Source organism: Amia ocellicauda, chromosome 8 (assembly GCF_036373705.1).
Source record: "Amia ocellicauda isolate fAmiCal2 chromosome 8, fAmiCal2.hap1, whole genome shotgun sequence".
In the NCBI taxonomy this organism is placed as follows: domain Eukaryota; kingdom Metazoa; phylum Chordata; class Actinopteri; order Amiiformes; family Amiidae; genus Amia; species Amia ocellicauda.
In genome coordinates, this window is record NC_089857.1 from 1,214,082 (window position 1) to 1,238,921 (window position 24,840).

At 38.9% G+C, this 24,840-nt stretch overlaps 1 protein-coding gene across 1 annotated transcript in view; it reads right to left on the bottom strand.

Annotated features, from left to right (window-relative positions):
* The window catches only part of hmgcra (3-hydroxy-3-methylglutaryl-CoA reductase a), a 44,621-nt gene that overhangs the window by 16,555 nt on the left and 3,226 nt on the right, over positions 1–24,840 (bottom strand). The window contains exons 3-13 of the mRNA XM_066711773.1: positions 19,022–19,133; positions 18,842–18,929; positions 15,369–15,453; positions 15,099–15,204; positions 11,240–11,346; positions 8,622–8,741; positions 8,227–8,387; positions 7,896–8,137; positions 4,807–4,943; positions 4,176–4,370; positions 1,150–1,308 (exon numbers count right to left, since the gene is read on the bottom strand). Coding sequence (XP_066567870.1) covers positions 1,150–1,308; positions 4,176–4,370; positions 4,807–4,943; positions 7,896–8,137; positions 8,227–8,387; positions 8,622–8,741; positions 11,240–11,346; positions 15,099–15,204; positions 15,369–15,453; positions 18,842–18,929; positions 19,022–19,133 — 1,512 coding nt within the window. The remainder of the gene's footprint in view (positions 1–1,149; positions 1,309–4,175; positions 4,371–4,806; positions 4,944–7,895; positions 8,138–8,226; positions 8,388–8,621; positions 8,742–11,239; positions 11,347–15,098; positions 15,205–15,368; positions 15,454–18,841; positions 18,930–19,021; positions 19,134–24,840) is intronic.

Below are 24,840 nucleotides of genomic sequence, written 5' to 3' on the forward strand. Positions count from 1 at the left end.
AATTGGAAATTAATCAAAAACAGTGCAGGTATTGATAAAGAGAGATGTGTTTTTGCGTGGGAGGTAGAATAAAACCTGTGCTTGACGTTTAAGAAAGACAGGAAACAAACAAAGCAGTTTCAGGTGTCCTGGTATGGGGTACATAAATGGCAGACCAGTAGCTGGTAGCATGTTTGCTTCTGTCAACAAAAAAAATCAGTTTGGACTGATTTGGACAGTTTTGAAATCTTTCACGAAGTGCCAATCTGCACAGCTCATCACAGGAGCACATAACTAAGGAATGAGATTACCCTGAATAATGTTATCAGATGTTTTAATACTTCAGCAGGGTGGTGAAGTATTCACAGGCTGGTTGTTGTGGGCTGGTCTGTTTTAAAGCCCCAGACCATCCCTGGTGTACCATAGATCAGGTGGATATTGCATGTATTCATTCAATTAAATGCTTTTTGCTCTGAGCTTTCTTTAAACTCAAATTACATTAGTGTCTGTATTTAAAAATTAAATCACAGCATCTTTGTAGATTTCATAATCGTTACAGAAATGGCTGTCTATTACAGATAACTCTCGTATAGAGTGGGATTACTGAAATGGTCAAGCATCCGGTTTGGTTAAATGCTGGATAAATTCAACTTTTACTGTATGCAGCAGACTAAATATATGTATTCCACAATAAATTTTCTTGATAAAATAAATGAAATGTCACAAATGCTTTCCCTGGTATATAGAAGTGTATGAAGAGTAGAAAAAATAATTCAATACAAAGAATTTTAAGGTGACTGTGTTTGGAAAACAAGTAAAATGCAGCAAAAGTAGGATAACTATAAAAAGGGTCGTCGGTGACCCACACATACACTCAGGCAATTCAAAGTAGCCGATAAACCAAAGCAGCATGTATTGGGATGCGAGAGGAAACTGGAGAGCCTGGATGTCAGCAGCTGTCAGGCACTAGCTCTAACCATTTGCACCCTTTAAAAAAGTGGATATTTAACCTAATCAGGAAATTTAATTGTCTGATTTATTTTACAATCCTCAAAATATCAATCTTCTATATTTACTAAAGAGAATTATATTTTGAGGATTGTAAAATGAATGCGACACTATTGTAATTACATTTCCCGATGCCTCAGCCCAGCCTCAGATGATACTTACAGCAATCGCTCTGCATCCACGATTTGTACTGGCCACCAGGCAACCCTCTGTTGTTGCCATAGGAACCTGAAACCGTTTTCCATCCAAAAGTAGTGGCCCTACTACTCCAACTGGCACAGGAATGTATCCAATCACATTTTCACAACAGGCTCCCATAACCTGAAATACAAGACATCAACAACAAATGTAACAGATCTCAGAAAACATCAAAGCAACTAGGCTTTAACAGTGCATGATTCCCAGGCCTATCAACCAGAAACTGTATAATTCACACCACTACAGTAATATTTATTTTACTGAATGACTGATGTATATATTTGAAGATAAGGAAACATAACATAGCATTTATTCCAGGACACAGATATTACATGGGGGGTCATAGCAAGCTTGTATTTTAATAATTTTTGTTATGCTTCTTGTCATAAAAGCAGGGTGGCAAGTGAACTTGGGGGGTGCGGGCTGACCAACAGTATAATGGTAGGGGAAACACTGAAAAAACATAATTATTTTAATCTTCGGAGAAAACATGTAAGCATATCCTCTCCACCAGGAAGGTATTCAAGTAAGCATTCAATAATTGATACTGTAAAATTTGTTCTCAGATAACTGGTCACCACCCAGGTATACCCACAGAGGAACAGGTCTGGCACAATAAGACCACTCAGGGCTGACCTAATTTATATAATGCAATGCAATCAAATCATGGCCATTTATGGTCACTAAACTGTCCTCACCTTCGAGTACATGACACTTCAGCTCCATAAAACAATGATCACTGTTTGTCTGCATTGGAAACTCAGACAATAAAATATTAATCTTTTACTTAATTTGAGCATTAAGAGCTTGAAAAAAAATGATACCAACAATATTGTTATTAAATGCACTGTAATTGACCAACAATTGCCCAAAAGTATCACAGTATTTTAACCAAGGTTCCACTGAAAACAGATAAAGACAAAAGATTAAGATAATAAAACATTTAACAATTATTGGTGTAATTCTAATAATTGTTATTTAGGGTTTCTCCAGTGCTATTCAGGCACCCTCCCCCAAACAATTCAGTATCAGATCTTTCTTCAACTCAGTTACATGATAGATTAGCACAGCAAGAGGAGGTATTGTTTAACTAAATACTGAATATACTGCTGTAGCAGGGCTAAGTCCCCTTTTTTCCCCAAAAAAACTGTGGGAAAAAGCAAGTAAGCATCTTGCTTGGATTTGTAAAAAAACAAAAAAAAAGGCTGTTTTAAAAATAAAGAAACAAAGTTTACAAATGAGAGGAATTCATTCAACCCATTGTCCTTGTTTGGTGTCCATTAATCAAGTGATCCAAGTATCCTATCCAGTCCATTTTTTAATGTTCCCAAATTTTCCGTTTCAACCACATCACTGGGGAGTTTGTTCAGATTGTGTAAAGAAGTGTCTCCTGTTTTCTGACTTCACTGCCTTGAAGCCCAACTTCCATTTGTGTCCCCGGGTGTGTGTGTCCCTGCTGATCTGGAAAAGCTCCTCTAGTTTGATGTGGTCGATGCCTTTCATGATTTTGAAAACTTGAATGAAGTCCCCACGTAGTCTCCTCTGTTCCAGGGTGAAAAGGTTCGGTTCCCTCAGTAGGACATTCCCTTCAAGCTGGGAGTAAGTCTGGTTTCTCGCCTCTGAACTGCCTAGAGCAGCGATATCTTTCTTGAAGTGTGGTGCCCAGAACTGTACACAGTATTCCAGATGAGGTCTAACTAGTGCATTGTACAATCTGAACATTACTGCCCTTGTTTGCCTTTCTTATTGCTTCCCCACATTGTGGGGAAAGTGATGAGTCCACAGACTCCTAGGTCTTTCTCATGCGTTACTTCTCCTAGTTCTATTCCTCCCATAGTGTAATTATAGACATTTTTGTTACCTGCACGTATTACCTTGCACTTGTCCACATTGAATTTCATCTGCCAGGTGTCGGCCCACAACTGAATATTATCCAAGTCCCTTTGAATAGCCTGTGCTGCCGACATTGCATTTGCTGAACCACTTATTTTAGTATCATCTGCAAATTTGACTAAATTTGCTAACTATCCCAGAGTCCAGATCATTAATATAGATTAGAAAAAGCAGAAGCACTAGTACTGATCCCTGTGGAACTCCACTAACAACCTCACTCCAGTTAGAAGCAACTCCTCAAATCGATACCCTGTTTCCTAAACATCAACCAGTTCATAATCCATCTTCTTACATTACCCTGAATACCTACAGGTTCAAAATTTTTACCTACCGCAGTCTCGACCACACTGCACCGAGTTACCAGCAGACCCTTGTCTCCCCATACATCCTATCCAGACTGCTGCGGTCTTCCAATGCCAGGAGACTAACCCTGCCTCTCCACTCCCCCTTCCTCCAGAGCCATTCCTTCTCATCCCTGGCCCCTAAGTGGTGGAATGACCTTCCCTGCAGAGTCCCTGACCTACTTCCAGCGATTACTCAAGACACATCTTTTCAGACACTACTTGTAATTTAATCATTCATTCTCCTGTAAGATTGTACTTTACAACGTTTTATCATACTGCTTGCGTTTCTCGTACTCTTATTGCTAATTTTGATTTCCCCTATGCTCCCTTTCTCTTGGCCCTTGACTGACATCATGTCTACACTCGGCTTTTAAAATCCAGGATGCAAGACCTCATATTGTATACGCCTGTGTAATTTGGAATTTTTAAAATGTATTATGGTTTGAATTGCATTGTAATATGTAAATGTGAATTTGTAATGTTTTATGCCTCAAACTGCACTGAATTTCTGCACTTTGTATTGCGCTTATATTTTGTAAGTCGCCCTGGATAAGGGCATCTGTAAATAAATAAATACAAATAATAATAGTGACTGTGTGCAAAATTGTGCAAGGTAAATGACAAGACAGGAAGAGAGCAGGTACAGGTAGAACTGTTAGAATGTTGCAGGAAGCAGTCTTCCAAAGCATTTGGACAGTGAATTAACAAATAACTAAAACTTTGATAATGATGCATACACCTACATAGACTTACCTTAGAATAATCATAGTCCTTGTAAGGCAGATCATGTAAAGCAGATGGGTTTAATAGTTTTTCTGTCAGCATCTGCCTGCGGACTGCTACCCCACGTTCTGGAGTCTCCATCATTTTCTCCAGCTGGTATGAAGGGATGTGTTTAGCGTTAACCAGGGAAATCACCTCTACGTTGCTTAAGATTTTGGGACCTTTCTGTGAAAAAAAAAAGTAATTTGAGACAAGATATAACTATCCATCAACCATCAGGAGCATCAATACTTATCAGGGTGTTAGTTCCATTTCTTATTTACACTAATCAAATGTCTGAACAGTTATATTACCAGATTTATTAGAATTGATAGTTAGATGTTGTACATTTTAGCAATTATTTGTGTCAGTTTTGTATTAAAACAAATAGGAAACTGCATTCTATAGATTATACAAACTTTTTGGAAGCAAATACATTTTAAATGTAATAAAGGATTCCAGTAGCAATACGTAGATTTATGTATATTTCAGTCATATAAATATATCTAAAACTAGTTTTTTTTTTAGATCTATTGAAAAGGCACAATTTGTTGACATTATAGATTTACTTTATGTAAAAAGATGAGACCTGGCAGTATGCTGAAACAGTGTGGAAACTGACCTCTGGGTTCTTAAGTATCGACAGGCACTCTTCAATGGGACGGAGGCCCAACGGCAGATCAGACTCTGAAACACTGTCTCCCACGATGAACATATTCTTTGGTACAGTTGACATAGGCAATGGTCGAATTACTTCAGCTGTTAAAAACAAAAAAATGTAAGGCTACCAGCCATGATTAAACCATTTGGCATTTACGTTTTAATATCAAGCTGCTGGGCCTGCTGGGCCATACTTTTGTCATGTGTGCTGACAATCACACTTTATTCTAGAATTGTATAACTTTTTCTTATTCAAATTTTCATGGCCGATCAAAGAATGAACCATTTTAGACAGACATATAGTACAAGGACTGATGCACTAGGGCAGGGATGGCGAACCCGTGGCACGCATGCCAAAAGTGGCATGCAGAGCCGTATTGGTTGGTACGCAAAGCGAGCGGCTGTGCGGTTTTTTTTTTGTTTTAAAAACCTAAATTGATTGGCACTTTAGAAAACCAGTCAGTATATTTGGCAATGATGACATCGGCCCCAAGTAATTGAGCAAAGCTTGTGTTATTGTGTGAATGTTCATGTTTTAGGTCGGGTTCTTGTGAGCAGATTTTCGCAGTTAGGTGCAGAATTGCAGAATCCTCCTCTCCCATTGGTGGAGCTGCACAGATCCGCACAGAACTGCGAAAAGCAGCACTTCAAGAACGAGATGTTAATGTCATCACGCCAGTTTATGCTGCGTTACGGCACTCTGCGACCGGGAGGAAGATAACAAAAACTGTAAATCTGTCCTGTTGGGATTAATTGTGGTCAGCAATGGACGTATTTTGCATTTTGCAGGGCAATTGGAGAATCTGTGGGATTTTGTTTTGAGGGTAGATTGTGATTTTAATGTGGTTTTTAAATGTATTTTAGCATTATAATCCTCAAACTTAATGCATGATTAAATGTGATTCATGCATTTTACTGCACTATAGCAATACTGCAACATTTAAATGATGTATTCATTGTATGATGCACTTATTCTTTAATGTGACATGCTTTGGAATGGTTTTCCACTATATACAATTAAGATTGATTGATTTCATTTGAATGAGGATTAAAGATTCTCATTGTCCAAAATAAAAAGGGACATATTCCAAAGATGACTGAGCTAATGAAGTGCTATTACTATTGTTTTTATATATTTGTAAATTGACAATAATCTGTGAAAAATAGAACCTGCATATGTATAAACCTATTTTTGGGAAGAATATGTGCCTTGCTTCATTCAGCTTCATACTCTGCAGCAGACTAGAGCTACACTTGCTCTCCAGACTACAGAGAGATAAGGGAAGGTGATGAAGGTGGGGGGAGGTTGGCAGTGGATGCAGGTGGCGGGTGGGTGGGATAGTTCCCTCTGTCCATACTTTTTAGATTTTTCTGTATTGCGGTTTGTTAGCACGTTTGCATAATAACTTCATTACAACAAAAAAATACATAAATATTGGTTAAACAAATGCTGTTTAGCTCCTGTATAAACTTCTATATCGCTAATTTATTATTGGCACCCTTTGGCACTTAGCAAAGTATACAAACCAGACTTTGGGCACTCCAGCCAAAAAAGGTTCACCATCCCTGCACTAGGGAATTACTGACAGATTGAACAACGTAGACTGGAACATACACCGATCAGCCATAACATTATGACCACTGACAGGTGAAGTGAATAACACTGATAATCTCGTTATCATGGCACCTGTCAGTGGGTGGGATATATTAGGCAGCAAGTGAACATTTTGTCCTCAAAGTTGATGTGCTAGAAGCAGGAAAAATGGGCAAGCGTACGGATCTGAGCGACTTTGATAAGAGCCAAATTGTGATGGCTAGACAACTGCGTAAGAACATCTCCAAAACTGCAGCTCTTGTGGGGTGATCCCGGTCTGCAGTGGTCAGTACCTATCAAAAGTGGTCCAAAGAAGGAAAAGCGGTGAACCGGCAACAGGGTCATGGGCGGCCAAAGGCTCATTGATGCACGCGGGGAGCGAAGGCTGGCCCGTGTGGTCCGATCCAACAGACGAGCTACTGTAGCTCAAATTGCTGAAAAAGTGAATGCTGGTACTGATAGAAAGGTGTCAGAACACACAGTGCATCGCAGTTTGTTGTGCATGGGGCTGCGTAGCCGCAGACCAGTCAGGGTGCCCATGCTGACCCGTCCACTGCTGAAAAGCGCCTATAACGGGCACGTGAGCATCAAAACTGGACCACGGAGCAATGGAAGAAGGTGGCCTGGTCTGATGAATCACGAGTTCAAGGTGTTGATTTGGCCTCCAAATTCCCCAGATCTCAATCCAAACGAACATCTGTGGGATGTGCTGGCCAACCAAGTACGATCCATGGAGGCCCCACCTCGCAACTTACAGGACTTAAAGGATCTGCTGCTAACGTCTTGGTGCCAGATACCACAGCACACCTTCAGAGGTCTAGTGGAGTCCATGCCTTGACCGGTCAGGGTTGTTTTGGCGGCAAAAGGGGGACCTACACAATATTAGGCAGGTGGTCATAATGTTATGGCTGATCGGTGTACACAGCTAATGAAACGAGAGAGAACAGTGAAAAGGTAAAGATTTCTACTCTGTTGACGTCAACTTAGTGGATTTGTAGAATTATACAATTGTTTGTAATTCTGTATTGCTCAATTTACTTATGCCATTGATAATGTAGTGGTTTGTGTTTTTTAAACACTTTGTGCATTTTGTCAAATTAAAAAGACAAAGGGGGAGATTAACAGTTATAGTGTAAATTAAATGTTGAGAAGTAGCACTTTGGGAACCACACTTCAAGAAAGATATCGCTGCTCTAGAGACAGTTCAGAAGAGAGCAATCAGACTTGGTCTGAAGGTAGTCTGAGGGAACTGAACCTTTTCACCCTGGAACAGAGGAGACTGTGGGGACTTGATTCAAGTCTGCAAAATCATGAAAGGCATCGACCACTTCAAACCAAGGAGCTTTTCTTTATGTTCTTATGTACCCTGTGGGGACCAATTAACAATGGACGCACTGGTGCAGTGGTACGCGTCAAAGGATTAAGGGGATGGGAGAATACTTAAAAACATAGTCAACCTGACTCCTCCTTGGTCACATGTATGGGCTGTGCTACAGTTGTTTGAGGAGTCTTTGGCAGCCTGGGATCTTTTCTACAGCACTCATCATTGACCCGCTTCTGTGCCACTGAGGGTGCAGTGATAGGGTTCTTCAGGGAAAGCGTGGACTCATTCTCAGTCTTCTCAAAGAAGATGTACTTGATGGCCAGCAACAGAGCCAGGCCCAATGTGATCACTTGCTCAATGTCCATGCTGATCATCCTGCAAAACAGCATTAAAAAGTCCAATAGTAAGATAACATGGGATAATGGTGAATAAAGACTAAAGACAGACATTTAGGAAATTGTTACCTGGATAGATAGAACTGCCACAGCGGCCTCTCTGGTTCAATCCTCTTTGGCATATTCTCAGTAGGCCCCAGGCCCACCCTCTCGATGTCAACTGTGTTGTTCTGGGAGGATGGTTCCGCAATCCAGCGGCTATGAGCATGGACCAGCACCAGGCCCAGGGACTGGTGTTGGCAGGGATGAGAAAATTAACATCTTGCAGGCTCCAATTGGAATCCTCAATCACAGGATTCCATTTCCTAAATATTTATTTCCCCCAAAACCCAACACTTCTGTTTAAACCATTTAAAATGATTTTGGAATTGACTATTTTACTTAACAAAAAATGTTTAAACTAAAAAGTTGTTGAAATGTTAAGAAACTTAAAGGCAGGGACTTGTAGCCGAGGACACACTAACCATTATCATCTTGACTCTCTGTGTAACAGGGTTGGGTTTGTTATCTTCCTCCTCCTCCAGAACTCGAGCGAAGTGGCTGAGTTGCCAGATGGGGCGTCCTTCCCGGCTCTCTCTGGACAGCTGCAGGGCGACAGAGTAAATTAGCAGAAAATAGGCAAGAGCTGTAGCAAATGTGCTTCTGCCAAATGCTATGTTCACTACTGTTTAAGCAAGATGAGTTGATTAAATTATAAGGTTTCTAAACAAATCATTAACTTAAAAGGGGAACTCACACAGTCACCAAATTGAATGGTTTATATGTTCTCATGTGTTAGTAGTAGTGTATTAGTAAAGTATCCGATTCCTCTGTTCCATTGCATAATTTTAGTAACTTCTAAAATGTAAAAAATACTTAATCACAATTATGGCTGCTGTAAATATCCTAAAGGAGAGCTTTAGTTGTTTTCTCTGGATATTATGTTTTAGCACTTCGCACAGTAGGAAAGACTACATCCTTCTGTCATAAAAACGAACAAAATCACCTGTGCCAGATGGTACATTTCCAACAGTACGTAAAGAAATTAGGGAAATTATAGGCCGCTAACTCAAATATTCCAAATTAGACTTAGAACAGGATGTGCCAACTGATTGGAAGACAGCAAATGTCATACCAATCCACAAGAAAGTGAACTGAGCCAGGAAACATATTAACCAGAAAATAGAGGAGCATATTAAATGAAAACCATATTCTTGGAGATAGTGAACACGGGTTTAGACAAGGCTAGGTTAGAGACATTGAATAGCATAGTTTGTTGAGCAAGACTATGTATGCAATCACATACTCCTATCATAACAATACTAAATAATGAAACAAAAATATCCCACAATGATAAAAGATAGATTACTATACTAGGGAAAAATACCCTAATGTATTTTCTGGTGTTATAGACTATGAGGAATCTAACTTAGAATGGAACAGCAGCAGTTGCTCGTGGAGCAGCCACAGCGGGATTCAAACCCGGAAATCCCGCCACCCAGTGCAGCGACCTTACCACATCACTACATTAACAAAAAATAATAATAATAATAATAATAATAATAATAATATTTAAAAAGCTGGTATTGACAAATTATTTTTCACCGTGGTGAGGGCGTGACACCGTGGTGAGGCAGTATACTGTTTACATTAGCCTTAATATCAACAGCTTCCAATTTTAGGATCAATCTTTGGTGTGAAACCATTTCAAAAGTTTTCTGAAAATCTAAGTATATCATATATCATATCATATGCTACAGCTGCAGTTGGATGTTCAAACAAATCTAAAAAATTAGTAAGACATGATCTGCCTCCTCTAAACCCATGTTGACTATCTCCAAGAACATGGTTTTCATTAAAATGCTCCTCTATTTTCTGTCTAATCATTTTTTCCAAAATACAGGTGAGACTGATTGGTCTGGAATTTCCTGGCTCAGTTTTGTTCTCTTTTCTTGTGGATAGGCAAGACATTTGCAGTTTTCCAATCAGTTGGCACATCCCCTGTTCTAAGTGTCATTTTGAATATTTTAGTTCTAAAAATAATTCCCTAATTTCTTTAAGTACGGTCGGAAAGCTACCATCTGGTCAAGGTGATTTGTTTTTAATTCTGCTAGTCCGTTCAGGACCTCCTCATTTATCCTGATCTCTCTCAGGGTTTAACTGGACTGATCTTTAACCTGTGGCATGTTATCGGTCTTTTCTTTTGTAAAAACCTCTGTGAAATACTCATTTAGAACATTTGCCACATCTTGTTCATTTTCCAAGATACTTCCAATTTTGCCCTTTATCTGTTTCACTTCCTCCTTTATTGTCCTCTTGATGTTGTAGTATTGAAAAAAGCTTTTTGCATTGGTTTTAGCTCCAAGAGCTATGTTTCTTTCTATATCCCTCTTTGCTTTCCTGATCCCTTTCTTAAGATCTCTTTGCAGCTCAACATATTCTATGTATTTCGTCCCTATCCCATTTGTATGCACTATACAACATTTTCGCTTGATATTTTTTGCATTCTTCTATTAAACCATTTTGGCCAATGTTTTTTGGTCCTCAATTTGCTAAGTTTTGGTACAAATTTCTCCTGAGCCTCAAGTAGTATATTCTTAAAATATAACCATCCATTTTCAACTGACTCTGTATCCAATGTGCTGCAGTCTAACTCTTCTAAGTGCCGCCTCATACCTTCAAGGTTTGCTTTTCTAAAATTGAGGACCATCATTTTAGACTTGGTCCTTGTTTTTTGAAAGTATGCCTCAAAGCTAACCATATTGTGATCACAATTTGCCATTGGTTCTCTAACTAATGACTCTATCTTGGTCATTTGAAAAGATCAAGTCAATGTATTGCACTCTCCCTGGTTGCTTCCCTGTCAAATTAAGTTAGAAAGCAGTCATTTACCATATCAACCAGGACACTAATTTTGTTTTTATTTATAATTAAATGTACTACACATTTCTATTATTTTCACTTGGAAGTTGTGGGGTAGGATGTGTAGATACATGACACAAAATCCAGACTATAAGGTACCAAAAGGTGTTTTTTTTCCATATAGGCACTATATATGTTTCAGCTAATTTTGTAAGAAAAATACCAAAATGAAATGCCTTACCTCCAGAACCAAGGACACACATGCTGGGAAGAAGGTCATGAATACAAAGTAATTTGCCATCACAGACATACAGCCAAAGCAGCACATAATTTCCAACTGCCGCACACCTGGTGAAAAAATAAACAGCATATGTTGTGAAAGCTTGCAGGAAGTTAAAGGTTACATTGTAGGAAGGCATACCACTTCACATACAACCATTGTACGTCTTTCCTGGAAGACAGTCAAAAGTATTCACACCCCTCATTTGAAAATGCTCATAGAAGCTCATAAAATCCTGGTTCCAATATTTACTTATTAAAATTGATTGGGTCCATCTCACATTTCATCAATAAATTAAACTCATCACTTTCGTCATCCAAACAACGTTGGGAAGCAATAAAAATGGCAAACAAAATGTTAGGGTATATTGTCAAAAGTGTAGAACTGAGAATGAGGGCCATAATGTTCAGACTGTACAATGCACTAGTTAGACCTCAACTGTGTACAGTTCTGGGCTACACACGTCAAGAAAGATATCGCTGCTCTAGAGGCAGTTCGGAGGAGAGCAACCAGACTTATTCCAGGTCTGAAGGGAATGTCCTATTTGGAGAGACTGAGGGAACTGAAAAAATAACACCTGATTCAAGTCTTCAAAATCATGAAAGGCATTGAGCACATCAAACCAGAGGAGCTTTTCCAGATCAGCAGGGACGCATGAACCCGGGGACACAAATGGAAATTGGGCTTCAAGGCATTCAAGACGGAAAACAGGAGTCTTATTTACACAGAGAGTTGTGACAATCTGAAACAAAATCCCCAATGATTTGACTGAAGCTGACAATTTGGGAACATTTAAAAAGACTGGATAAGATCCTTGGATCACTTAGTTATTAATGGACACCAAACAAGGACAATGGGTTGAATGGCCTCCTCTCATTTTTAAACTTTCTTATGTTCTTATATTGTCAGTCTATATTGTGTTTAGACCAGCAGATAAGCTTTCCAGCAATCCACGTCTTCCCCTCGTGTTTCTTTGGTCAATGTCATTTTTAACACATATAAAATCAGATCAAATTGAACTCGTTTCACAGTCAGCTTGTAAGGTGGGAAAGGGAAGATGCACACTCGTTTTCTCTCAACAAACGTAAACATCGGATGGTTAATCCTATCCAGTGTGCATGTAAATGTAAATATTGTGCTACTCATATTGTCTTTTTACCTCTATAGTGCAGTATTGGACTGCCATTTAAGCTATTTGATGTAGAAAAGCCTGTAAACGCTGAATTTAATGTTTACTTTATCAAAATCAAAAGAGTTTTAGGACCTATCAAACTGAAGCGTAAAACAGCTTTGTGTTTTGAGATCATTGTAAAAACACCTGTTAATATATACACTATATGCAATAAAGCCAGTATTTTTTTTGCACATATGTTTTCTATTGGTTTTATAACTGCCATCTCAAGGTGTTTTAAAGAGAGCATTATGCAAGATGAGGAAAAACTCAAACCTTCAATAAAAAACTTGCATTTAATGCTGGAATTATTTTATCCGATTAATCGAAGTAGTAAATCGACAGATTAATCGATTATCAAAATAGTTTTGTTGCAGCCCTACTTCATTTCCAGGGACTGTCAAACAGCCTTTAAGTACGTTGCCCTATGAGGCTACCATGTATATAGTTCGTTCATTGTTGCACATGTTGCTTGCATTGTGTTGTGGGAGTGCAAGCGTATTGCCTGTACCACGCTATGTATATAGTTCTTTGGATAGCAGGTATGCGGCCAGCACAGGCAGGGTGGTCCCAGTGGAGGGCACTTGAGCTGGCTCTTGTTGTCCCGCAGTGTATGTAGTTAGTTTGTTACAGCATAGCTGTTGTCGCCCTGCTCCTAGCTTTGCTAGGAGAACAAGTGGCCACTGCGTCTGTGTTGCGTGGAGAGTACATGAGCCGTTTCCCCACAGTGTATATACTTTGTTTATTTACAATACAGTAGAGCTTGTCTGATCCTTACTGTGTGCAGTCGAGCGAGACCCTGCTCCTGTCATTAGCAGAGGGCCTGTGAGTTGATCTCTACCATCCCACTTTGTATAACTAATTTAAAATCAGCATCAGTAGAGCTTGCCATGTCCTAGCTGTGCTAGTGGAGCAGAGGGTCACCACTTCTGTGCTGTGTGGTAGCTACACAATTGTTTCCTGTTGCTGCCCTGTATATTCTTGTTGCATCCAGCAGACACTATTCCAGTGTCTGGCTAGCCAGCTGTGTGTATGCTTTACTGATGAATATAGCCTGCTCCTAATGGCATTAGTTGAGCTATAGGCTGCTGTCATTATACAGTTGTGGGTACAACTATTGTTCCCCTTCAGTTAATTTGTGTAGTAGGTCTGTGGTCCTGCTCCTAGCTGTGTGTGTTGAGCAGAGGGCACAAGGACCTTGCTCCCTACTTTGTGACTTGTGTATTTCTGTACAGTAGGTCTGTGGGGCAGTCCTGGCTATGCCAGTGGAGCAGGAGTCCACTGCTATAGTGTTCAGCAACCAATGTTATTATTTTGAAGGGAAACTACCTTTTATAGTGTCTTTAAAATAGTTTTGCAATAATATTCATCTCAGGCTCTGGCCTGTATTTGATTAGTTCAAAATTCATAAATACATTGCCTTTGGGCTCAAGACTGACCATCAGGATCAAGAGTGACCCAGGACAACACTGACATGCTTATGTTTGTCTCAAGGGTCCTGGTGATTGCGAAAAGATTAATCATAACACTATCATAAGCATGTGTTCCCACTTGATAACAGATTCCAAGGCACCATTTTCTGAAGAAAATGTCTGAATGGTTCTTGAATTCAAGACAGTTTTCTTCATACTATGATCATTGTTTACTGCTCCACCACTGCTCTGTTTGTCCTGGAGTGAAGATTAAAGGAATGATCATTTATTTTGTATGTTCAGTTTGTTTTTTCGTGGTATTGAATTGGTATTGAGTATCATGAAACTGAACAGGTATCGTATCGAAGTTCAAAATTCTAGTATCATGAAAACACTAATGTGGGGTGTGCCAGTTTACATGGGGTGCTTTCACGTTGTGCAGACTTTTGTGATTCTGCACGGAATCTGACCATTTAGTCAATGTTCAGACTTTCATCTGATTTCGTGTGACTTCAGAGCTATGTATACAAACACACTTCCTAGCATAAAAATACCAAATACTAAAACCAAAATAGCCCACAATGATAAAAAATAGATTAAAATTCTGAAAAAAATGCCCTAATGTATATTCCAATTTAATAGGCTATTAGGATTCTAATTTATAATGACACTTATTCTCACAGTACTTGCTCATGAAATGGCCACAGCAGGATTTGAACCCGGATCTCCCAGTGTAGTGTAGAGACCTTACCGCATCACTAAATGGGGAGGCTTCAGAACTGCTACATTGAATACATTTTAAAAAAATACAAAAAAGCCGGTATTGACAATAAATACAATTTTCATCTGATAAAATAAGGAATTTGTTGCAAGTTACAATTCAGCTGTAATGCAACACTGCTACTAGACATCAGGGGGCCCCACACAACTGCGTCTCACCCAACACAAACCCTGCGAGTCATTTACAGAGAGCAGAATAACTATCAGCCAATATTTGTTTGAGTTCGGAGGTATTCGTTAGCCCTTGAAGAACAAACAAAATTTACAAAACAATGACAATGACATGTAGCCTCATCAGTAAATACAGGTACACTGTCAGACCCCAAGTAGGGAGTCATCATTCAACCCCTAATACACTGTACATGTACTTTTTTTTTTTTTTTTCCACTTTTGCATTTCATTTTATTTACTTATACTTTAAAGTATTATAACCGTAATTAAAGAAAAATCACCTCACCTGACATAGTGCCAACTCCAATCACTAGACACTCCACAAGGGCGTCCAGTGTGAATGTAGGTCCTAGAATTGCCATTCCACGGGCAATGTTGTCTCTGACTTCATCCTGTATAAACAATAGTTAAAACATCAGCATCATTAAAAGCATTATTTGTTAATTTGTCAAATGTCATACTTTTCATAGCCTACATTATAAACGTAAATAAAATAAAAATAATAATGAATGAAATACAAGCAAACCTTATGCTTGACCTACAACACATGTCATACCTGTGAGTTGGAGCTCAATGCGAATTTAGCCAAAGCACAGGCTTTTGAAAGGTCAATCAGCAGCAGAAAGAAAGGCAATGCTTCACTGGAGAGAGAGAAAAATATATTTAATTGTACTCTTAACTGAAGCAGTGGTTCTCAGCTCGTGTTTCATGGACACCTAGTGATTCATGAGGCCATATTAAGGGATCTGCAAGATGCCAAACTAACAACAGCACCTGTATAAAGAAGTCCCCAATTACACAACACAAATTAATACATATTTTCATCAGTTTTAATACTTGTAATGCTATTCCATATAAATGTTAGAAAATTAAATTGTTTAATTTTAGTAAAAAAGGCTGTTTATGCACATATTTCTTCAACCACAATTACTACCCATTTGCTTTGGTGGATCTTTTTAATCGCCTTACTCAATGGATGGAGGTGTGAATGCCCCTGAACTCCTAGTGAATTAAAGACAAATTACAATATGGATTATAGATTTTCAAGCGATGTTTCTGGAATGTAGAATCAATACCAGCTGCATTATTACATTTACAAACTAATCACAAACTGCTATTATTCTGGTTTCTGGACAACCGTTGTCACGGTTGAGTGCTGGAAAATAAATTATACATAATATATAAATACCTAAGCGTGCTGGGTACATCTACTCTAAACATTCTGAAGATTATTCATGTGGACCAACACCATTTCGCTATAGATCCAGACCCTTTTTATTATAACAATGTGTTAAAATAATACAGAGGCTGCTAAAAAGTATTTTACAAAAACTTGAAATAAATGTTTTACAATAGAAATTTCACTGAACTGTATACATTTATAAACTGAAATTGATAAAAAGCAGCACATAGAATTGGGCAAACAAATGTTTAGAGTTTTAATTTGGTCGGTTTTTAATACACAGATATTTTGACTTTGAGGAACTTTACATTTTCAGATGCATTCAATACAGATTTCTAGCAGCAAATGTAAAAATAGAAAAAAAATCTAAAAAGGGAATACATTCAATAAAAAACACATGATGCCACTCATCTGGCTACCATTATAGTACATAGACTATCTGCATTGGCATCTGCGTTTACTACATTTCTTTTAATATGATCAAGTCTTTGTGTGACTGATGACGTGTACCTTCTGTGGTTCAGTACATTAATAGGGTCTGTGATGAAAAGTGTACTTGGGTTACAGTCAGAATCTAAGTTTTGAACATTTATGGTGTCTTTTTCCATGCCTACATTTCAGAGTTTGGTTGTTGTATGGTTTTCATTTAGATTCAAGTGAACTAGCGATCATTGTTCAGTAGGGTACGGGTGGTTTATATTTAAATATGACATCACTTCATGGATATCGCGTTGCTAAACTTTTGTGGTATTAAATCCAACATGATTTATCCACAAAACGACCTTCTCACAGCTCTTTTCTTGTACAATAAAAACAACCTTCACACAGCCGCTACTAGAAAACTGTAGTCCGTCATGGTTTCATTTTTATTTAGATGCTACTTTCTTCTAATTTTTAATGTAAATGCCATGATGTACAGTTTTGTAGTTTGCGATTAGTGGCTGGTTAAAGTTCTATTTAATCCCACCCACCAATACAGTGGGAGTAGTCCAATTTTCGCTTCATTAAAATCAAGAAAATAACAGAAAACAACCTAAAAATTCTGTCACAGCTCTTCCAGTTTTGTCTAAAGCCTCTCACGGTTATGGCAAAATTAAAAGCAAGCCTGTTCTAGGAGGCGCCGTTAGGGACATAAATCAACCCCGTGGTACATACACTCTACTGAGATGCATACACTGCATTCTGAGACATATACACTAAATACTGAAATCATACAGTGAGATACTTCCATATACAGTGAGATTTCACATCCTTTTACAATGAGATTTGAACCCGTGTCTCCCGCAACGGGTTTATGGGTAATTACAATAATGTTGCGTTATATTCATGTATTGGTGTAGTCCAATACAATATCATGTCATTTATATTGATTTCCCCGATGTCTCCTTCACCTGAACTCTTAACTTCTGACTAAATACAGTTGTCACACCCACAACATGTGCAGCTCCTTCATAAAATACATTTGAAACGAAAATGAATAACAGTTGGATAAAAATAATGTAACACTTCGGGAGTTTTCAATGTATTATTTTATTGGTAGCATTAAACGTCTCCTGTAAACATACAGACTGTTTATGTTAATGCACATTTACCAACATTACACGGTTATGTGATGCAGTATGGTCACTGCAGTGTGGCGTGAATGATCTGGGTTCGAGTCCTTGCCATAGCCTGAAAGTTTCTTTACATTATTTGTCATTTAGCAGACGCTCTTATCCAGATAAAAAGTGTTTGTACACATTTATACAGCTAGGTATTTTACTGGAGCAATCTAAGTGAAGTACCATGCTCAAGGGTACAACAACTCTGCCCCACCCAGGATTTGAACCCACAACCTTCAAGTTATGAGTCCAGAGCCCTACCCACTAATTTGCTACTAGTGTTTTGTTTTTGTTAGGAAAAATAAAAAATGTACCTTCTTACTATCAAGTAAATTTTAAACCTCACTCACTACAATGGTATGTATATTCAGCCTATATAATTTATAAGTTGTCAGTCATTTTTAATTCCTCTTTACCCAATTCCTTCTAAATTGTTAGAGCTGGATGTTAATGAGAAATACCCCTGAAGATCAACCCATATCCAGCACTGATGCCGACTTGCCTGAAGGGCACTATACCACAGTTCACTGTACACACGTGCACCAGACACTGCATGAAAAAATATTTGTAATTGCATCAGGGGTTTGTGAACATTAATAAAAAATGTCTTTATGGAGTTAGATACAAATTAAAATCTATAACGTTGTATTATTTTATCAGCTATTAAAGGGCTGAGTGATATACTGTTTTTGTGATATATTCGTGCAAAATACAAAACTCATTTTTTATATAGCCAATCACCTCCAAATAGTAGGGCGCAAATTTGTCTTGGTGTGTAACGATCGAATAATATGTGCTGTAGTTTTGTGGTCTTTAATCAGGAAATGCAACTGCTTATGATTTGTTTTACAGTCATGGGTTCATGAGATTACAATCTTGAATGTTACACTCGCTATATTAATCTTTTTATTATTACCTAGTTATTAATGGACACCAAACAAGCATGATGGGTCGAATGGCCTCCTCTCGTTTGTAAACTTTCTTAAATGAATATTTAATGATTAAAGAGATTATTATTGAATTATTTAAACAAGATATATGAAGATATATCATGTATCACCCAAACTTCTAAAAATAGAGATTATTAGGTTATATCGCCCAGCCCTAAGCTATTATGATATTACTAGGCTTTGTACAAATAACTCGGGAATATACAGAAGATATGACATGCAATTTTTTAGATGGAATTCAGGAACCTCTGTAACATTGACCATACACAAATCATACAACATAACCCATACTTACTTAAGGCCTGTAAGTTCTTTATCCAAGAAATGAATCACTACAGTGCTGAATACAAAGCTGGAGAAAATTGTGAACAGGCCTGCAATACCTGTGGAGAGAAAAGCATTGTCAAGTTATACTGTAGCATAATAAAACCCTGAATAAAAATATAACTTTGAAGATCAAAACAAATATTCATACCTAATATGTATTTTGACCCAAGCTGACGCAGGTTTTGGAACTGGAAATAAATATAAACAATTGCTATGCAGCGTGTAATTGTCAAGATGATGATGTCACTGCTCAGAATTTCCTGAAAAAAAAAAAAAAAGAAAAATCATAACAAAGCATATTTTAACAGACATTTTGAACTTTTCTCTGAAAGCTGGTATTTGCCAACACTGCTTTTTAAGTAATCAAAACAATTCCCCTCAATAATTCAACTACAAATGTGAGACATCGATTTAGGATTGAGACCAAATACTCTAAATTCCAAATATTCTAATATATTCAAATATTCCATTTGTATTGGAATGTTTCAACGGCAAAGGCAAAAGAAACAGCATGCTTTTCTACTGCATTTTATAGTTTACTCATACTATTGAAAAAGTATTTGATGATTGCAAATTGTACTGTCGATTTGGTCTCTGTGAAAAGTTGTTGTATATATTAGGAACATATATTGCCAGTTCATCATATGCCTTGTTTTAGGATAGTACTATAAAAACATAGGGTAAACGCATACAAGTTGCCTAAATCCCCCTTTTGCCATCCTTCTTTTATACATGTTAAAATGTGATACTGGGGGGTACTTAGCATATGAGAATTTTGACCCCTGTTATTACAGCCCAGGTGCAGGTGAGCACTAAATAATTGTCTCTCTCTATGCAACATATGAATAAAAGATATACTGCAACAAATTTGGTGTTTTTATTCTTGCTATTAAAAAAAAAATAGAAAATGCTTTATTTTCATTATAAATTTTGAACATTAAAGTGTGACATTCCCAATTATGATTATTTTATAAATATTTAGTGTTAACACATACAGAAGACTGAATCCATGTGTGTCATCTGTATAAACTAATCTAATTATATTGTTGGAGAATGGGCAATTCATTAATTGGAATCGGAGAAATTTGATTACAAAATACTCGTAACATTCGTTAACTGTCGAGACATAATCCAAACAAGTCTTTCTTTAATCATTTAATATGCAAAACTAACAAATGCCACTTGCCAGGCTGCCATGGTAAATATGATTTTTGTTTTACCTGACTTGAAATTAATACATTAAATAAAAATAACAATGCTCAAAATAACAAATGCTTGCTGTGAAATTACATTGACGAAAAAGCACGGAATACAGGCAAGCCTGCAGAATAGACTTCATGAAGCCGCAGAATGCAACTCATTTCAGCGCATGTGTTGCGTGATTATTATTAGTTATGTGATATGCATACATACGGTATTATCACATAACAACAACAACAACAAGTAACAGTAATCGCTATGCGCTGTAAAATAGTAGATTTACCACATCCGGGTTTATAGTGGTGCATTTAATCTGTTCCTAATAGATTTCTTCACTTTGACGGTTGAATTTCGATTCAAAATTCTACTTAGCGGATAATGTGATTTCCAAATGTTGCTTTCCAATTCAAGGGGGGGGGCGCGGGCGCTTGCAGATCGGGGTTGTCCAGGGTGACCGAGAGCCGGGCGGAGCATGTACGCTTGCGCTTTTGCCTATTGTTTCTATTAGGATTTATATTATTATTATTTATTTTTTTCCCTTCCACCAAAACCCCTAATGTCCCTAAAACGCTCATACATGCATTAAAACTCACGAAACTCGCAAGTGTTGTAGACACAACTTATACCTACAAATGCAGTGAAAACTACATGTGTCGGTCACATGGTGCCGCTGCCATGTTGCGATTAGAGGCGAAATTGTGAAATGCTACAAAAATCTTCTTCTCCAAAACCAACGGACACATGCATATGCCACTTCATACACATGCATACCTTATGCCCTACTATTACGCTTGTTCATCAGAAGTTGCTCGGTCTCACGCTTTGTCCGCCAGGCTGCGTTTACTGATTCAAGCTTTGGTGCCTTCTACTCCATGCCACTTATACCCACTGTGACACAAATTGGCATGCATGACACTAGTACAGAGACCTACCAAGGGTGTTAAAGGCTAGTTGCTCCAGTGAAAAACATGGGTGCTGTTGGCCAATGAAAAGAAACGTGTGCGTCGCTTCAGACAAGTATCACATTACCTCTACACTGGAATGCAGTGCGCACATGAAACTCAGCACCTATGTCTATGTCTGTGCATTGAACATAAAACCTGATAATTACGTTTTTGAGGTACACGGTTAAGCCGCAATGTTGGATTTAACATGTGTCCGCATAGGGGCGTTGCAAACTCAAAGCGAAACTCCAATTGTTGTTTCATTTATGATATATATTTATATTTTGAATTCAATGTGTATGGCACTAGTATGATCATATAGTATAATGTGCCACGGCTGTGCAACGCACTCCCAGAGGCTCCGAGGCACGCCCTACACATTTACATGATTGCCAGGTGATATGGGCTCAAATTAGAGCCATAAGTATCGCATAAAAAAAAAAAAAAAACGCATTCATTTTTCTTTATTATAAACAAAAAAAAAAACTTGAGAAAAAAAAACTATAGCAAAACTCGCCTGCAGTGCTCGTCTTTGCTTGCGATGCTGCAATTTTTGCTTTCACCGACAGTTTCTTTGCTTTCAATTTTTGTTTTTTCGTTTACGAGTTTTGGCGCGGTTTTGGCGTGAGGGCAGGATTTACAGTGAGGCGTGGATCCTGGGTCTCCATTGGTCCAGCAGGTTTGAGTGACGGTTCTTCCTGACCCAATCAGTGAGCAGGTGGGCTGGTCTGGGTGATCTGTGTGGGATGGTATCGACTGGTCTGAGTATTTCACAATCTGCTCAGTTACTGGGATTTTCACATACAACCATTTCTAGGGTTTACAAAGAATGGTGTGAAAAGGGAAAAACATCCAGTATGCGGCAGTCCTGTGGGCGAAAATGCCTTGTTGATGCTAGAGGTCAGAGGAGAATGGGCCGACTGATTCAAGCTGATAGAAGAGCAACTTTGACTGAAATAACCACTCGTTACAACCAAGGTATGCAGCAAAGCATTTGTGAAGCCACAACACGTACAACCTTGAGGCGGATGGGCTACAACAGCAGAACACCCCACCGGGTACCACTCATCTCCACTACAAATAGGAAAAAGAGGCTACAATTTGCACAAGCTCACCAAAATTGGACAGTTGATAACTGGAAAAATGTTGCCTGGTCTGATGAGTCTCAATTTCTGTTGAGACATTCAGATGGTAGAGTCAGAATTTGGCGTAAACAGAATGAGAACATGGATCCATCATGCCTTGTTACCACTGTGCAGGCTGGTGGTGGTCGTGTAATGGTGTGGGGGATGTTTTCTTGGCACACTTTAGGCCCCTTAGTGCCAATTGGGCATCGTTTAAATGCCACGGCCTACCTGAGCATTGTTTCTGACCATGTCCATCCCTTTATGACCACCATGTACCCATCCTCTGATGGCTACTTCCAGCAGGATAATGCACCATGTCACAAAGGTCGAATCATTTCAAATTGGTTTCTTGAACATGACAATGAGTTCACTGTACTAAACTGGCCCCCACAGTCACCAGATCTCAACCCAATAGAGCATCTTTGGGATGTGGTGGAACGGGAGCTTCGTGCCCTGGATGTGCATCCCACAAATCAACTGCAAGATGCTATCCTATCAATATGGGCCAACATTTCTAAAGAATGCTTTCAGCACCTTGTTGAATCAATGCCACATAGAATTAAGGCAGTTCTGAAGGCGAAAGGGGGTCAAACACAGTATTAGTATGGTGTTCCTAATAATCCTTTAGGTGAGTGTATATACACACACAGTGAGGGGAAAAAAGTATTTGATATTGCTGATATTGTATGTTTGCCCACTGACAAAGAAATTATCAGTCTATAATTTTAATGGTAGGTGTATTTTAACAGTGAGAGACAGAATAACAGCAAAAAAAATCCAGAAAAACACATTTCAAAAAAAGTAATAAATTGATTTGCATGTTAATGAGGGAAATAAGTATTTGATCCCCTATCAATCAGCAAGATTTCTGGCTCCCAGGTGTCTTTTATACAGGTAACGAGCTGAGATTAGGAGCACTCTCTTAAAGGGAGTGCTCCTAATCTCAGCTCGTTACCTGTATAAAAGACACCTGTCCACAGAAGCAATCAATCAGATTCCAAACTCTCCACCATGGCCAAGACCAAAGAGCTGTCCAAGGTTGTCAGGGACAAGATTGTAGACCTACACAAGGCTGGAATGGGCTACAAGACCATCACCAAGCAGCTTGGTGAGAAGGTGACAACAGTTGGTGCGATTATTCGCAAATGGAAGAAACACAAAATAACTGTCAGTCTCCCTCAGTCTGGGGCTCCATGCAACAAGATCTCACCTCGTGGAGTTTCAATGATCATGAGAACGGTGAGGAATCAGCCCAGAACTACATGGGAGGATCTTGTTAATTTATCTCAAGGCAGCTGGGACCATAGTCACCAAGAAAACAATTGGTAACACACTACGCCGTGAAGGACTGAAATCCTGCAGCACCCGCAAAGTCCCCCTGCTCAAGAAAGCACATGTACAGGCCAGTCTGAAGTTTGCCAACATCTGAATGATTCAGAGGAGAACTGGGTGAAAGTGTTGTGGTCAGATGAGACCAAAATCAAGCTCTTTGGCATCATCTCAACTCGCCGTGTTTGGAGGAGGAGGAATGACCCCAAGAACACCATCCCCACCGTCAAACATGGAGGTGGAAACATTATGCTTTGGGGGTGTTTTTCTGCTAAGGGGACAGAACAACTGCACCGCATCAAAGGGACGATGGACGGGGACATGTACCGTCAAATCTTGGGTGAGAACCAATTGGCCCATTGAAAATGGGTCGTGGATGGGTATTCCAGCATGACAATGACCCAAAACACACAGCCAAGGCAACAAAGGAGTGGCTCAAGAAGAAGCACATTAAGGTCCTGGAGTGGCCTAGCCAGTCTCCAGACCTTAATCCCTGCGAGCGGGCAGTTTGCACACAGTGCAGGGCTCAGCAATAGCGTGCCGGCGACTGAGCGATTTGTGAGTTGAGCGAGTGGGCAGTGTGAATGTAGGGTGACTGTGTTTAATGACAAGGCGCTAACTCCAGCTAGCAGCTGATTGGATGTCATGCCAAATGTGCCGCTGCAGCGCTGGGGCATGAACATCATCACGGGACTTCTCGGTTAATTGCGACAATCCACAAGAGAACTACATTTCACACATTTGCTACCGTAATAACGATTAGTGTAAAATATCGTTATCATAATCATGTCAATGTAGTATTTCCTTATAGAGTTCCTTATTGAGTCCGTTTTCCCAAGCTTTCAGTCTGTTCAGTGATCCCAGTGCAGAGACGTCGCATGAGCCCAGGGAACTCACAGCACAAACCCGCCTCAGCCATTCAGTGCTTGCGTTTTAATCCCATTTACAAACGTTTTGCGATTAAAATGGCGATGGTCCAGATTAAGTTATTTTGTATAAATATAAACTTACTAAATGCACATTTGTAAAGTTGCTTTATGTTGCAAATCGTTATTTTGACTTATTTTCTGCAACACCGTCCTATTTCTTTGTAAACCCGACTTGTACTTCTTCATTGGGCAATTGTACACATGCAAAGCGTGTACTTTGACCTACACAAATTACATGGTTTAACCTACCCCCGTACAGTATTGCCGAGTCAAAATTTGTAAGAGAAGCCAACGTCTTGCGAGTGAAAAGAAATACACTTTATGATCCGATCTGCAAATGCTGTATCAGTTCGTTGGCCAGTTTGTGATGATTGGATCGATATTTGACCGGTTCGCTAATAAATATGGACCAGATTTGGGGAACTGGTTTGAATCGTT